General features: G+C 43.1%; 1 protein-coding gene across 3 annotated transcripts in view; it reads right to left on the reverse strand.

The window, feature by feature from the left end:
* Nucleotides 1-433: 433 nt before the first annotated feature.
* Nucleotides 434-17846, reverse strand: part of rab11fip5a (RAB11 family interacting protein 5a (class I)) — a 70689-nt gene continuing 53276 nt past the window's right edge. For all 3 annotated transcript variants that reach the window (XM_080784193.1, XM_080784191.1, XM_080784192.1), the window contains 6 exons: nucleotides 15507-15722; nucleotides 13525-13817; nucleotides 11587-12181; nucleotides 5985-8531; nucleotides 4855-4999; nucleotides 434-3073 (listed from right to left, as the gene is read on the reverse strand). In XM_080784193.1, coding sequence (XP_080640319.1) covers nucleotides 2816-3073; nucleotides 4855-4999; nucleotides 5985-8531; nucleotides 11587-12181; nucleotides 13525-13817; nucleotides 15507-15625 — 3957 coding nt within the window. In that variant the 5' untranslated portion in view covers nucleotides 15626-15722 and the 3' untranslated portion in view covers nucleotides 434-2815. The remainder of the gene's footprint in view (nucleotides 3074-4854; nucleotides 5000-5984; nucleotides 8532-11586; nucleotides 12182-13524; nucleotides 13818-15506; nucleotides 15723-17846) is intronic.

Consider the following 17846-nt stretch of genomic DNA (forward strand, 5'->3'; position numbering starts at 1 on the left):
GCTGCAAGTCAGTACTAGTAGATTATAGATTACACACTATCAGTATGAAATAGATAAATACTCATACTATAGATATGAAAACATTAGCAGAACAATTTTAAACATGCTACAGAAGTTTTCATTTGTATTATAGCTGTTTAATAATATTGTTCTCTTTTTAGTTCTCATGAATATATTTTTTCGCTTATTAAACACCTGCCCAATTTTGGGTGTGGTCCATGGATGTGCATGTCTCTCCTCCCTTTACTTTGTTTAATAATAGATATACCTATACACATATTTTAAGTCAGTTTTCCCCAAATCTGGTACGAAATACAGGTGAAATAAGGACACCTGACCTATGCAAATAGCCAAACCCTTATTGTGTCATTTAAGCACATGCACAAAGTCCACTCAAATGCACACAAAGAAAGATTTACATCCAACGCATATGGTGAGCAAGAAACACAAAATATTCTTTATTAAATATACAAAATTTGTGAAACAGAATTGCATCACGGATTGTAAACTTTCCAAATGTTATATTTCTACCTTAAGCACATTTCACCGGCTACACGATCAAGGACGAAATACAATTAAGTTGAAACAAAACAAAATATTAAATAAATGCTTGGAGACATGGAGGACGGTAATTGCTTGATAAATGGCAAGTCACATTTAAAGTCTCTACAGTCATCTATGCACTCAATATTGCAATTATAGCAGAACTGAGATGATATGGCAGTCTTTCCAATGTTTCTGTATGCATTAAGCTCAGTCATTTGTGTGTCAAAGTGCTATGTCACAAAGAGCAATGAGAAACACGCCACCATGTTTTAAGTAAGTGACAACAAATGGAAATGGAGCAACCTTATTTTCTCCCTTCGGATTTTGTTTTGAAAATTCTTACCATCTCAGAAAAATAGGCAATTTCTTTATCGTCATTGGCAACTCCTCAAACATGGTACACCATTCTTCATAACCGCTGGTAAGCGCTTCTCTAAACCAGAGGTTCTCAAACTGTTTCATGTCATTGACCCCAAACTAAATATAATTGGCCATGGACCACCATCTAAAATATTTTTGGCAGGGCCCGCATACAAGTTGTGTTGTTACAATGTTTTAAAAAACATTAAAAAACATGTCTACAAGCAAACAGAGCTTTGCGAGCCATTTTCAAATAGCCGATTTATATACTGTAGGGTTAAAGTGGTTAAACTGATGCTTTTGATGCTATATTAACTAATTTAGCTGGGGACCCCCTGGAACACCCCTCAAGGGCCCCAGACCCGACTTTGAGAACCTCTGCTTTAAACACTCAAAACAGTCAGACGTCTGCCTGAAAGTGTAGTACGGTGTGATCTACTGCAGCAATACCAACATCAATAGTTGGGTACAGTAGAAATATAATTCTGAAGAAAAAGTAGTGCAAGAAACTCCACAAATGCTGTTGAAGGTGGTGTCATATCAGAATACTTTACGGTGTATACATTTTGCTCCATAGATTAAGTTTCAAGGCTTGGCTGTAACATTTGGTGTTTTACAGGAATTACTGTAACTACTAATTGTTCTGTTGGTACAGTATGCATACATCTTTATTTTTGTGCAATGATCTAAAAAAATATTGTAACAAAGTATAGACAAATAAGTCAGTGAACAGATGGCTTTTGTTTTTCAAAGATTGCCCCCAGGCCCCTACAAGTAAAACGAGGTGCTATACCAAAACAAACCTCAGGAACTATATTGGACAAGAAAACAAAATAAGGCAGCATTTGGCATTTCCATGGCATATATGCTGTAGATAGATACGGTATATATCCATTTTGTAACACACCTGAAAGCATAGCAGCAGTTTGCGTGCTTTAGCAGAAGCGGATGTGACAAACAGAGAGACAGGTGGGGAGAGAAGGCAGGGAGGAGTCAAGTACTAACATGTTTTAGGCATTTTGTCAATGGTAAAAATCATGTTGATAATGTAGACGGCAAAACTTAGATTAGAGAAGCGACGATGGCTGACTTTGATACTAACTGGTTACAGTAAGTGATACTGTCTTCACCTGATAACGACAAGCCCTATGCTGTACTGTATGTGTCCCAACTCAAACTACTTTGAGGATCAGTTAGCTTATGCAGCTGTGCATTATATGTAAATGTCAAAACATGCTCCAAAATAGAAGAGAAAAATTAACAAGCAGAAAAAAATATTCAGCACCGTTACGTGCATTGATAAAAAATTAAATAAAACCATTCACTTGCTGGCTAAGAACACTTTTGAACAATCTTTCTAAACCTACAATCAACTTCCTCCAATATTGTGCACATGACAAGAGTGGATACTTACAGTATACCTGCTTTTTTGGATTGTAGCTCCAAAGCTAATTGGTGCACTTGTTGTCTATTGGGGATCATTTGAACAGTTTCATTCCACAAGAGGATGTTCACCATTTGTGAAAGAAATGGTTGAAATCCGTTATGAAGTGGTGATGTGACAAAGTGAAGTGAAGAGGAGGAATTCAATGTTTCTACAATCAGTAGGTTCCAAAATGGAAGCATTTGGAGAGGGGGGGGGGGGGGTTACCAAACGAACCTGAGGACCCACTACCTTTCCTAGATTCATCAACCAAACAAACCAAACCCCTTCAACGAGGATGTGTTTCAACACAGTAGAAGCATGCCGGTTGAGAAACAATCGCTCAGACTGTGTCTCAATGCTGAGCTTCATTATCAAAAAGGACAGCATAGCAGTGGAAAAGACTAGACAGCTGTGGTGTGGAGGTTAGAGTGAACATACTTGTACTGCAAACTCAAGTTCTTTTGTCCTTCACTCCCCTCCCCTTCACTTTTTCTTGGAACCAACTTGCAGAAGGGTGGGTGTCTGCTCCATGATGCGAACCAGGAGCGTATCAATGTAGTCCTCCAGATCTCGCACCTGTGGCTTCAGCTTCTTAAGCTCCACCTCTCGCTTGGCCAGTAACGCCCGCTGGCACTCAAACTCTGCCTTCTGCCTCTGGAGCTGCGCTTCCCGCTGCACCAGCACGGCCACCAGCTCACTGTGGTTCAGGTGGTAGTAAGACCCAGCTCCCTCCGTCAGAGACTGCACAAAGGTTGTAGTGGAAGAGAGAAAGACAGAGAAAACAGAGAAATGACGATGTTAATAGAAATAAAATAGTTCATAGTGGGCCAGTATTGCACTGCAATTGTTTATGCAATATGTAAGTAAACGGAAACATAATGTGCTTTTCAGAAATATTTTTTTAAAGAGTCTAGCCTGCCTGGTGGGTGGAACACATTTTCTAAATCATTACAGAAACAGAACAGTTATCAACTTTGTAGTATTATTATTACTACTACACGATGTATGTATTTGGTTAAAATGGGTAGGGTTTAAAAAAAGGCAAGAGTTTGCTCTGGTGCACTGGCCTAAATGTATGTATGTATACACACACACACACACATATATATATAAATATACACACACACACACATATATATATATATATATAAAAAAGGATATATAGATATATATATATATATATATATATATATATATATATATATCCTGTAACAATAGAAACATCTATTTTGTAGTGTCACACATATCACAGGCTTTACAGCAATATTTTACATAATTTGGACAATTTTTCCATACCACAAATTGAATGAAAGGCAACACAATCAAATGTGGAGAAGCATGACACTGAATGTTTTTAGGAGGATGCCGTCCAGCCAACACAAAACAAGGAGCTTATACCTACGAGAAGAGCTACTTCAGTCGTATTCAAACTATGACACTGACCAGAAAACAGTATTTTGCTAAGTATGTCACAGAAGCAAACATGACCCCCCTGCACAAGAATAATATCAAACAGTACGCAGAGTCTCTACGGATGAGACTTTTTGCCCATGACATGCCATACATGTAATTGCCAAATGGCAAAGAATCACAAAGATGAAAGGAGATATAATAACAACAACTACCATTGCAACTTACTGTATATCTGCAAAGACATGGATTTCATGAATTGGTGGTTGGTAACACTCGACCCAAGACAAAAACACTTAATTCACGTGGAGTTACCTCATATTTATCTAAAGAGTGACGGACCAACACAGTACAAGGTATTGTACTAAACTACAACAACAGATATGTGGACGAGCCAAGAGTGACAGATTCCTATATGAGCCTGACAATGCCTATCATTCAAGACTGGACACTCCACAGTGCAGTCAGTGTTTACAGACAGGGAAAGTTATAGCCACAACCCAGATCTCAGGAACGCTCTGGGTTGTGGGGACCCTGTAGCCTCTGTCACAGATTATGTCCAAAGACTCCAAACAATATCCTTGCACTTCAGCTGAATGATTGATGACACGCTTACAGTGTTTTGGCCAGTCTTCATCTAGCCACTGGTGGCAAGTGTCTAGACTCTAGTCTAGAACAATGTAAAAATATATTTCAGTTTGACATAAATAATGAAAAGAAAAGAGTAAGTACCTTTCATTTGACTAGTATAATATATAATTCAAAATGTAGGCCTTTCCATGTGGTAATAAATAATCTATTTATTAATTGAATCTACAGAAAATGTGCCATATATAAAATAAGCTATAATGGGATATGAGATTTTTGTAATATTGCACACTGCACAGCCCTACTTCTACTATGTTAATGACATTAACTAATGAGATTAATTATACCCCATTTGCAGAGGGGGTTTTCTTTTGTGTTTTAGCCAATCCTCACTCACTTCTTCAAATATTAACTGAGAAAATACTTTCTCAATTTCTGAAGTACTTGGAGCAGCACCTGTTTTGATATGAACGGCACTATGCAAATAACACGACAGTCATTATCACATCATCATCACTGCATGCCTTTTTGCTCTCGGCCTCCTGCTCGCTGTGCTGGGCGCTCCTCCCTGGGTGGATGGTAGACTTGAGCTTCTCCAGCACCGACCGGCCTTCTGGTCTCTTCTCCTCCACCAGAATGGCAGTGGTCAGTGGCTTCACAGGGTGGGGGCTGGAGAGGGGAGGACAGACACAACAGAGAGAGAGAGAGAGAGTCTAATAATTGTTATCAGAAGTTATCACCAGAAAGCACTTCACAGGAGATTACTTCTTAAGAAGAGGTCACCCATTACCACCACCACAAAGCGTTTTGAGAGGTTGGAAGAAAAGGAGGTGGGATAGAGTTCATCAGGGTAAATTATTGTAAATCATATATTAAACACACAAGGTCATTATATCGTGTGGAAAAGTTCCACATGTATATATTAAACAATTCAAGTCATTACAGAAGTCTTGTCACTTCATTAAATCATTAAACATGTAAATAATTTAATTGTATTCATTTAATTGACAATTAATTGCACACATTTGCGCAGGCAAACATGTATGATTATGTTAAGTGCGTAACTAAGCTGAGGTGAGACAGAAGGGAGAAGTAGGGGTAAAAATGTCATCTGGCACACAGGCAACACCTTTTCACTTCATCTACAGTACATGCCTAGTTCCTGATGGAGATGGAGGTCTGTTGTTGTGTGAGAACACTATTTGGACTCTGGGGGAGGTTAGGAGGGAGAGAGATGGGGGGTGGTGGGGGAGACCTGTGGTGGGAGCGATGGAAAATAATAACTGCTAATTGGACTGTGGCTCTCGTCCACAGACACCTGCAAGATAGTGTCGTTCGCGCTGAATTATGTGTGTCTGTGTACGCCAAGATGCATTTGTTTTTGTGCGTGAGAGAGAGAGTTCCTGTCTGTGTGTGTCTGAGAAGGGTTACAAAGAGATGGTCACACCACAACAGGATAAATCCCTTGAGAGCCTGTGGCACAGAAGAGGAAGAGGAGGGAGAGGAGGAAGAGGAAGAAGAGAAGTGGAAATGCCTCTAGAAGGTTGAATGCACTGATAAGAGGAAAAATAGGAAATGCTGGAAGCAGCGCGTAAGACAAGGTTTGCTGCCATACATTCCACACCTGAGCAGTCAGCACCGCAAGCAACCTCACCTGTTCTCCTGATTGGCCGGTTGCCACCATGTCTCCTGCGGCAAAACTGTGTGCGGCGCGTCAGTCGTTGGCAGTGCAGTGCAGAGAGCTGGGACAGTGGTTTGTAGGGCCATGCTGGGTGGTGACCTCACAGAGCCATTGGCATTGGGGAGCGGGACAGGGCTGAGAGCTGAGGGGAAGCTACTTTTTGCAGTTAGGTAGGAAGAGGAGGCGGGCAAAGGAGGAGAAAGAAGGTCAGAGACAAGCTGGGCAGAGGCAGAGGAGGAGTAGAGAGACAAACCAGGGTCACTGCCAAAAGAGGGCATGTGGAGGCTGTCAGATTGAATGTTCATGGTGCCCTCAGAGTGGGAGCGCTGCAGTGTAGTGCATTCGGTCTTGGGGGGGTCTGAAAAATCTGACGGAACATGATCATTGGACACAGCGCTTATATGAGAGTTCGTAAGCGCATTAGAAAGTATGTGAAAACCAAAGTCCTCCTCCATCGTGAAACTTGGCTCAAACACTACCGTCTTCTCTGCGTTCAGCATCTCCAATCCTTCAGTCTGGTTGCTTTCATCGTCACATTGACTGCATTCATTTGTAGAATCTTCTAGACCCAGAGCAGCTATACGCTCAGTGTCAGCAACTGAAACTGACTGAAACTCGCCCACCTCATCACAAGCCTCTGCCCCACATACTGCTGAGTAAGCCGAGGGTAGCGTTCCAACCCCTAGCTGGCCCACGCTTTCCTCCAAGGAGTGGTGAGTTAGGCAGCTTTGATAATGCTCTGTGTCAGCGCTCATGTACAGGCTGCAGCTGAGGAAGCTGCTGTGACTTTGATCAGAAACCCCTGTGTGTAGTAGAGAGTTCTCAAAGCCTTGGCCTGGATCAGGACTGGTCCCGATGTAGCTGGAGTCCCCGAAAAGCCTGTGTGGTCTCCTGGGAGAACCATTGTTTAAGTTCTGTGCTCCTAAGCCAATGCTGGCAACAGTTGATTCCTTCAAGGATGGATTGTCACAGGGGGAGGAGGTCATGATGTGAAAGGAATTTTGATCTTCAAAAATAATGCTTGGGATATTTGGCTTTGTGGAGTTATCTGTATCCTCAGAAAAACCTTCCATATCCCCTTGAGGTTCTTTGAGGTCACAAATGATCTCCTTTCCATGGTCTGATTGCAAAGAGACTGACGCTTTTGGCAACAGGTCTGGACACAAGATATCAGGTAGATTTGAAGTTTCATCATGCCCCAACTCCTCTGTGACGATTGTGGTGGGTAGCCCGTGCCCCTCAGAGCCATTTGGTTGCACTTCTTTGTCACGATCATTTTTAAACTGGATGAACTGAGATGCATCATCACATAAGACATAAGACAGGACATCTGACTTGAACTGACCTGAACAGTCTAGAATTTCTTTCAAGGTTTGCTCAGGACACTCCTCATGGAACGTAACATCAATGGTCTGGAACTCGACATCCTCAGATGAAGATGACGTTGAAAATTTCTCGGATGCAGAATATAGAGACAGACTTGTGGTTACATCCTCCTCTGCAGAGCTTCCGATACCTGAAGAACAGGGGTTTGGGGACTTGTTGAGCTTCGTGGTAGGGCTGGGGCATGGAGATGAGTTGCTGTGTATGTGGTCACAGTCATGACAGGGGATGTCATTTGCATTAGAGGCGGTTGCAGCATTACAGTTAGACATAATTTCAAGACAAACACCCAGTTCCGGTGAGTGAGCACAGGCATCAGCAGAAGCAGCCGACATTATATTATGACCCTCCAAGCTTTCATGTGCGTTAGCATTGGGGAAGTGTCCAAACATGTCTGTGTTTATGTCAGAGTTAATTACCCGACTAGTAACTTCCGTTGCCTCAATTGGTGCCTCTGTGCAAGTATTCTGGGGGTGTAGTGCATCATTCATGTCCGTGGTCAATAATAGCACTCCTTTGTTACTGTGGTGATCCAGGCCATTCAGCACAGTCTGATGGGGCTCACAGTGTGTAGTAGGGCTCCCGGTGGACTGCAGTCTGCCAGCTGTAAACAATTCAAAGTCTGCATCCCACTCTGCATCTAGTTCCGCAGCCCCGGAAGATGTGATTGGATTAGACAAATCCTTGATAAATCTCTTCTCTTCTTCTGTGGGAACAGGAGGAAGAGGCCGTTGCGTATGTTTGTCCAAGGCAAGGGGATCTTCAGGGCTTGTTTGGCCATGGCACACGGAGGGGTCATGCTCTGGGAAGAGTTCTGATATCGGTGGCCGAGAACTGGAGAGATAGGGCAGAGGTGGAGGCACAGATCTGAGGGCGTGGTTGGCTAGCTCGTCCCCAAAGAAAAGGTTACGCTGGGGCAGAGGAAAGAATGGGTTGGCTGGGGACATGGGAGGTGGGCAGGTTTGTGAGTGAGAGAAGGGGTTAGTGTGGTGGAAGGGGGAACCCGGAGAAGCAGAGGAATCTATGGGGGGTACAGGGGGACCCCATGGGTGATCACTGGGTGGTTGGGATGGGAGGTGAGGGTGGTGGGGGGAGTAGTGGGCAGTGCTGGGCTCTAGCTTAGGTGATACCACCGGGCTGTGAAAGGAAGACACACCATCCTGCTGATTAGTGAGGAATGGATTGTTAACACTTGAGTCTTCATTTCTTCTTAACCAGTATTCAAGTTAATTTGATTACAGGACTAGTAGGCATACATGGTAGTAGTTTTGTACCCTCTTCCTATTTCCAATTAGCATTGGAAGTATAGTCTGTCCATTGGCACGCTTTTGAGTGTGGAACAATCCTAGATTCCTGTATAGGAGTCAAATCAGAATAATCATTCATTCTTTTGAGCCATTCTGGGCTTACAGTATATGTAATATGTATTCTGTTGGATCCTGCCTTAACGTAAAGTTTGGGCGAGATAGTCTTGTTGATTTTTACTTATTTTACTGTTCCTAAAGCCTTCCATGAGTGCTATACATATAATGTACTATCAACAACAAGACTGGCTTTCACAGTAAAACAGGACCTCATCACTATTTTCCTAGATACAGCTGTATTTTAGATACAGCTAATAGAAACAGCTCAAAAGTATCCTGGACCACTGAAAACATAAATGCTTCCTTCCTTGACTATTTATATAGCAAGCCCAACTGTGTCCAAATCTAGGATTCCTGTGAGGCTGTGTCCAATTCATGTTTTAGGAGGTCAGTTTTGTATTGTATAGCGAGAAAGCTGATGCAACTTGGACATAGTGGCTGCGTAGCAATGCTGGTGCCAACTTGGCACCATTCCCAAGGTTTTAAAAAGCATGAGAGTGCAGGCTATGAAAATCTCTAGTTGTAGAGCAGTCAGAAATACGATCCAATGTACTCGTGTCCAGAATATCTGACCTGGGGCAATCAGAATGCTCTCATCTGTCTCGTAAATATTTTGCTTCCATCCAAAATATGGAAAGACAAGAGCAAATTTTATATCACTCACACACACACACACACACACACACACACACACACACACACGCACGCACAACCACAAATTAAAGTGGTTAGCATTGTGCTCAGTATAATTGTGGAAGGAAGAGTGAAAGATAAATGTCTAATACTCACAATTCAAACACAATAACTTAAACCCACTCACAATGATGGGTGTTCAAGTGATCACAGAAGTGAAGCTATAATTACACTATTCATTTCCCTTTTTCTTCTCAAATAAATGTAACAAATATGGAGATAAAACACATGCACAAAGACACAAACAACTATAGACAAACTTTTGCAAATACAAAACGTATGTATGTACACAAAAGGATAAACAACCGGTAACACATAATTTCAACCTCACAAGAACTCACAATCACATCATTGTGATTATACACTACTTTGAATCAATAATATCGAGTTAAGTGGACTGGGACTCAGGCCTTGGTGGAGCAGCACCCCACCCCATCTGCATTGCAGATACCTGCTGTAAGCCTGTAACCAGAGCCTTGACAGAGAAAGTGCTGGGGGAGGAAGTGACGTAAGACAGGACTAGATCCTTCCTGCTCCTTCTAACAGTCATGCTGGTGGTACACAGATGTGAAAACTAATTAGTTACCATTACTGCAGATATTTTACTTGAGCAGAATTTGTGAACTGACCAGTCACTGTGTTCATTGCATGCAAATAAACTAAAACAGCTACATTACTAAAGCGCCGTTTCTCAGAGAATCTTTCTGTATCTTTACTAGTATTATAATTTTACTTCTTCTAGGAAGTTTACATTTTACACACAAGGTTAATAAAAACAAATGTACTGACCACCATCATATAGGCTACCTGTCATCATACCTGAGACATTAGCTCTGACAACTACAAATTACTTTCTTATTTTCACAGATTCAGCATGAACGTATTTTGACTAAGTGACTATTATTTGCTAGGCCTTAAGAGCCATCACTGAGCTAGTGCTATCTTACATGCTTAAAATATTTCAGTGCTCTCTGCTGGTACAATACAGGTCTCCACATCAACACACATTCTTTCATGCCACCAGTTTTGCAGAACAAGCATAAGGCAATATAGTACGGGTCACACGCAATTACACATTGGAGGCATTGAATAATGATGTGGGAAGATGAAACCAATACAGGCATCATCTTTGTTCCGGCTCATGATCTAAAGCAGTGGTTCCTAAACAACTATTTGAAAATAAGTTCATAAATACTAAAATCCATGAAACGGGAGATTTTCGGCCACCGGTACTATGAGCTCTTTCGCCAGGCATAACTGCTGTGTTGGACACCCCCCCCCCCCCCCGGCAGAGAAATGTCTGTTTCGAGACAAAGAACCAGTAACCGTGGAAGCTAACGAAACCGTGGAAGCTAACGAAACCACGGAAGTGGCGGAGCCCGTCTCTGTACTTATCAGCAATGAAAGAACAGGGAAACCACGCCCCCTAATACAAAACGAAACAAACTAAAATCTTAGATATGCCTACGTCACGTCGCTGACATCGAACACATGTAGCTAATATGTAATGAGTAGCCTCAAATATTTATTTTCCACCCAGAAACCTGGAAATACTACTACAGAAAAAAATAGCTACAGAAACAGCAGAAAGCTCAGAAACCAGAAGCCTATGAGAAAGTTGTACTATATAGCATTGCTCGCAATTACTTTGTTAAAATCTAAGAAAATTTGATTTTGGGTCCTGGGGAGACATACAATTGGGTCTCAAGCTAAAACGTTAGGGAACCTCTGTTCTAAAGGCAATCGTTCTTTCATATTATTCATCCGTTTAGTGTACGTCGTAAACTATAAGGGGCTCGTCTGTAATGGACCACAGGTAACACTTATATGCTCTTTCTCAGAATAACACCATTGCTCTTCCTGTCTTCACACTTTTGTTGGTAAGGTTAGACACTTCCTGAATGTGGTGAACCCCAGAAGCACTCTTCGTGACAGAGGTACATAGCCTTTATAAGTTTTCAGGTCACAATATCACATTCTGTGAAACACAATGAGAAATGTCTTGCTCTCTTTCCCTTTCAACATTGCATTATGGCCATTTAATGCAAAAATAGATGATCTACAAACAACGTCTCGCAAAGTGACAATTCTGTTCCCAGAATGGGGATGGCTAGGGTTCATGTGGTCAATCTCACCTGGGTTTGCCGTCTTTGGATCCAAACCATCCTCCTTTGTGATGTTTCTCCTCGGTGTGCGTTGGAGCTTGTTGGGGCTCAACCCTGGATTGGCCCGTCCCCGAAGACTCACTTTTGCCATGAGAGAACAAATTCCTCCTCTGCTTCTTACCCGGCCCAAAGGAGGAGGCTGGAGGAGGATTCGTGGCAGACTCCGTCTGCCCCAGTCTCTCTACTGAGTCCCCGAATCCAAGTTTGGGGCACCCACTTTGTTCCAGGACCGCAGCGATGGCAGCCTTCTCCTCGTCGCCGGCCTTGTCGAAGGACCAGCGCCGGCCGTCTCCAGCAGGGCCCTTTGGCAGCTCCTCTTCAGCCTTCGGTGGCCTGAGGTTCTGCAGCGACATGGACATTGGCATGGACCTCTGCAGCAAGCCTAAAGAATTTCCCAGGATGGGCTTCCCTGAGCCAGGCTCTTCCGTGGACTGGGTGTGGCATCCGTTGAGGCGGGCGAAGGGCTGGGGCACGAAGAGGGTGATCTCCCCGATGGGCTCATCATCGTCGAAGTGACCTCCGTGGTGGAGGGGGGACAACTTGGGTGAAGTGTCTACCGTGTGGTCTGAGAAACGAGGGTGGGGGGCCAATATGGACGATATACAGCAGAGAGGAGTGGAGGCAGAGACAAGGAGTAAAAGGAGAGAGACATACACAGGAAGGGAGAGAGAGAGAGACATATACAGGAAGGGAGAGAGAGAAAGCGTGATAGATAGAAAGAGAGGGAGACAGACAGGATAATAGTAATTAGAGACTTTGGCTAATTAAATCAGGTGATACTATTTTCTATCACATACACGTGACACTGCAAATCCAATCATAGCTTGTATTCATTAAACCTTTATTTATCCAAGTTTGTCCCATAGAGCTCAACAGTGAGGTTCTGGAAGTAAAGATCCCTTGATATTCTGCATACAGGAGGACAGGAGGACTTTATTATTAACCATAATGTCATAGTCATCCAGGGTACTCATGAGCTACTGTACATAGTAGTGATACAATGGTATAGTTTATGTTCCTGTTGAAGCCACATGTCTGTATGAAATTAACCTAATGTTATGAAAAACATAAATTCACACTGTCATGGAACCCACAAACCTAAAGTGTAGCAGCGACGTTTCTGATTGGTGTAGCTATTGATGAAAGGAGTCTTCCCATAAACCGAGATTAGGCATCCAACTCCACAATTTCATGTTATATTTGGACCAATCTGGGAACCCATCGGCAAAAAAGGAAAAACAGCACCCTCTGCTGTTTGTCTCCTTTGAATTTGCCTCTGGGGGCAGGCCTCAATAGAATGTGTATAACAGGATGTTGGCCCGTTTGGCCCGCCCTCAGCCCTCCACTTCCTGTGGTGCACCTGTGTTTTCATTCCCACTATCAACAATGTATACACGTTCTGAATGGCCTTGCTGACAGATTCTTATGATGAATTCCTGTTCTGTTCTTTGACTATATAGAAGTGTCTATTTGTATGTCTCTAAATGTTTTGATGAATTGAACAAGGTGGACCATCTTGTAAACAAGTGTAATGCTTAATTGGGTTGTCCACTCACAGTTAACAGTCTTTGTATTGAGTTTGTGCTTGAAATGTACTGTAATTCTGCAAACTGTTAATAAATATTTCAATCAATCAATTCGGTAGCGCAGCTCAGAATCTGTTCTTGAGAGATTATATTTGGACAGACACACTAGAAAGCTGAGTGCAAGAAAAATGGTTGGTAACTAAAGTAATAACGCATTGATTCGGTCAGATCATCCTGGGCTAACAAGGGACAATTTGAAATGAAAAATTCTCAGGGGAATGCTGTACACAACTAAACCTCTTCTCTTTTGTGGTTTCGATGAACAGAAATGCGTACGTATACGACCGAATGAAGTGATCTTCATTGTGTGTGTGACTCTCACCGGGGCTGTTATCCGTCAGGTTGCTGCTGTTGCTGGGTGAATTGGAGAGGTCGGACACCACCACGCTGATGCCCGCCGTTGGGCTGAGACTGCCCCCCCTGGAGGACGACTCGCTGCTCTCGGAGCCCAGCGACGTGCTGGAGCGTGTGTCCGACGACTTCCTTAACTTCCCCCGCAGGAAGTAGCTTCTCATCTTGCTCCGCCTAGCCTCGCCCCCTTCGTCGTCCTCGTACTCTTCCTCGCCCCCGCCGTCGCTCGGCAGCCGGTCGCGCTTGCGGACCAATGTGCCGTGCCTGTAGTGGTGGAAAAAGTACTTACAGTAAGGAAAAGTATCACCAGCTCAGTGGCCTTGTGGTTAGAGTGTCGGCCCTGAGACTGGGAGGTCGGGGTTCAATACCTGGCCGGGTCATACCAAAGACTCTAAAAGAATGGGACCCAGTGCCTCCCTGCTTGACACTCAGCATCAAGGGTTGGATTGGGGTCCCTGCGACATACTAGCGTCATGTCCAGGGGGTGTACTTGCACATCAAGCTGCCTCACACTACAGAAACAGGAGATAGGCTCCTGCCCTATGGGCCTCATGGCTCGGCAAGGCTACTTAAGGAAAAGTATCAATACTGCAATACAGAAATACTTTGTTGCAAAGGACTTGAGTAAAAGTACAAAAGTATTGGTATCAAAATGTAAAAGTTAAAAAGTACTCATTACACAGAATGTTCCATTTCAAATGTCACAAATCTTTTAAAAATAGTAGATTCGGTAGCGCAAGGTCACAATGCGTCGTGACTCGTGATGCGTCACGACTAGTAGGGATGTTAATATTAAAATTTCTGCCGGGATTAATTAATAACATGCCAGGATATCGCCCCGTTCAACCCTTATTTTGAAGATCCAAAACACTTAAGCTTAATGGTGTGTGCTTAATGGTGTGTGTTGACTCTCGACCGGATGTTATTGTCTGCCTGGAGTGAGCATGATCAGTACTGGTCAGCGCCATTACTACGACCGCCAGGCTCCAAGCAATAAGCGTTGTTTTGACCAGAAAGGCCGCCTGGGAGGGGCATTTGGAGACTAAAGCAACTGAAAGCGTGCGCGTGCACACACGTGCGTGCACAATCACAGATGGCGCAGCCCAGGGTCTAAGCTAACAACAGATAGCCATCCGAAGCTAATGTGAGTAGCCTTTCCACTAGATCGAATCAAACACATTTATACAACTGAATAAACGTAGGCTACGCATTTTGGCAGCCTTGCTTCCCGACAAATAACGCAGGCTACGTATTTTGGCGGGGAACTGTTAATCATTAAACGTAACAGTTAATTAATAGAAAATGCTGTGGTTCTTTCATTGGGTGGTTTCCTGTGCTGTCTGCGTGTGCAGGAACGCACATGTGGGCCGGTAAAAAAAAGGTCCCCCACCTTGGTAGCCACAAAAATGTCTCTTGCATGTGATGTGACAGACAAGACAGTGCACTTTTCATTGAATTATATTCCTCATACAAAGATGCCACTGCCTGACCCTGTACCACATACCCTGTAAGCATTTTGTATTCTTTCTGTATATCAGCAAAGTGTAGATTCTTATGTTAGACATTGAGGGAAATTAACATTCTCACATAGAAAAGGCACTTATCAATTAACCGGTAAATCAATCGACAAGGTTATCAAAACTTATCAATTAATGACTTAATCGATAATTCCCATCCCTAGTCACGACGCATTGTGACTGAGCTTGTAGACCGGCTATTTTCAAATGGCCAAAATGCATATAGGTCTGAAGTGGTTAATGTAGTACGTTTTGTAATAATAATCTAAATCTACAAAGTAACTAAAGTTTTCAAATAATTACAGTGTAGTAAAACTACAATATTTGCCTCGAAAACGTAGTGGAGTAGAAGTAAAAGTACTGACATTTTTAAATGCTCCAGTAAAGTAAAAGCACCTCCGAATTGTACTTAAGTAAATGTCATTTTTTTACGTACGCGTTCGCCAAGATGTCCGAAGCGCTGTCCTCCTCGCTGGACCTTTTCTTCCCCTTCATGCGCTCCTTCAACTTGGTGAAGGTGGAGGTGCTCTTGTCCTTCACGGCCAGGTCGTACATGCTGGCCGTCAGGTTGTTGCGGGTGAACGTGACCGTGACCTGGATGTCGCCTCGCTCCTTCTCCTTCTTCCCGGTTTTTGAGTTCAGCTTATACCACCTGGAAGAGAGACACGGTGGGACAGCTTATACCACCTGGAGGAGAGACACGATGGGACAGTTTATACCACCTGGAGGAGAGACACGATGGGACAGCTTATACCACCTGGAAGAGAGACACGATGGGACAGCTTATACCACCTGGAGGAGAGACACGATGGGACAGTTTATACCACCTGGAAGAGAGACACGAGGGGACAGCTTATACCACCTGGAGGAGAGACACGAGGGGACAGCTTATACCACCTGGAGGAGAGACACGAGGGGACAGCTTATACCACCTGGAAGAGACACACGATGGGACAGCTTATACCACCTGGAGGAGAGACACGATGGGACAGCTTATACCACCTGGAAGAGAGACACGATGGGACAGCTTATACCACCTGGAGGAGAGACACGATGGGACAGCTTATACCACCTGGAAGAGAGACACGATGGGACAGCTTATACCACCTGGAGGAGAGACACGATGGGACAGCTTATACCACCTGGAGGAGAGACACGATGGGACACTCTCAACCACCGTCAGGGAATACCAGATTCTGTGAAGTGAAACTAAAAAGAAGAACGCTAATAACAGGCGTGTGAATAACGGTGTCATGATTATACAAAACAGCTCACTGGGGAATAATAGGAAATAAAACACAATAGGCATACATTTTTAATCGTCAGACATGGGGAGGAAGATTAGTCATGGTAACAGCTAATGGGGATCCTAATGAACAATAAACATGTATTATATGATTCATCAACAAATGGAACAAGAAGATGTTTGGTCTTTGGCAACTGTTCAGCCATTTAGTAGTCTGTCAATGATAGGTACTGGGTATGGCGGCTCATAACTGAAAGGCCAAGTCCTGACTTCTTGCAGGGAAACAAAGCACTGTTTCCAAAACCCTGGGTCAGGACACAACATTGCCAGAAAATGCTACATTTTTCGTGAATTAAAACCAAATCTATAAACTCACAATGTGTTGAGATCTGCTATTTTCACTAGCTTGGGTCCCGGGCAGACATCAAATTTCTCTATTGGGTCTCGAGCTATAAAGTCTGGTAACCAGTGCACTAAAGGAGTCGCTTCCACCTCCTTCAACAACCATGTTCAAAGTGCTCCAACTGCTCCTATATTTCTATGGAGCTGACTATGTCATTTGACAATTTCACTAATGGCACACACGCTACGCTACACAAAAGCCAGGTATGATCTACGGAGTGCAATAAAAGCTTCAAGTTTCAAAAATGCCATATTTTGATGATGAAATAAAATAAAAGAAAAAACATAAAATGTGTTATGTGTACATTCCGTAATGATATTCTAATGGTGAAAGCTGTGTTGTTTGACCTTGCGAAGGAATAGCAGATTTGGGCAAACCCCGAAATAGCCGCATGTGTGTCTCAAAGAATAAATGCAGCTGTGCTGTTCAGCGCCTGAACCGGAAGTGACCTGATGAGACAGGCCAAGATAAATACAAACGGTACGGTCATCTACGTCATTTTCGCTATGGAATACATTGCGAGTCAATCAGTGCTAGATGGAACAGCTTAGAACAAACACTTAGACATGGATGGACTTGTTTTCTTTACATTGGTAGCCAAGCTGTAAATGACATTTCATGTCAGTCTTGTTTTTCATACTGCTCCAAAAGATCTGTGACGTTATCTCACATACTCTGCATACTTCTTTAGTACACATTGAAAAGAAAAATACCTTGTTGTTTATTGATTGTACCTCTGCTTTATCATCCAAACTGGAGTTGAAACTCAGAGGTCTTGGTTTGGGCGACTATATTCTGTAATAATTTGGCATTTAATTTCTTAACAGGAAGGCCCCAGACTGTGCAAATGGCTACATTAGGACCTCCCCTACTGTACAGTATGCTTACACACAATCTGAGAACCCATCGTCAAAAAAAACAGCGGCCTCTTTTCCTTCGAATTCGACAGAGTATCATACAACTTGCAGATGACAATAATTTGACAAATAAGCAACAGAGTGATGAGAGGGCCTATAAGAGGTAAGTAGAAGATGTAACATAATGGTGCCATGATAACCTCTCTCTAAATGACGATAAGAAATCATTGTTGACTTGAGAATCCGTAATCCGAGAATCAGAAGGTTATC

This window comes from Protomyctophum bolini (genome assembly GCF_963924005.1).
Source record: "Protomyctophum bolini genome assembly, chromosome: 15".
In the NCBI taxonomy this organism is placed as follows: Eukaryota; Metazoa; Chordata; class Actinopteri; order Myctophiformes; family Myctophidae; genus Protomyctophum; species Protomyctophum bolini.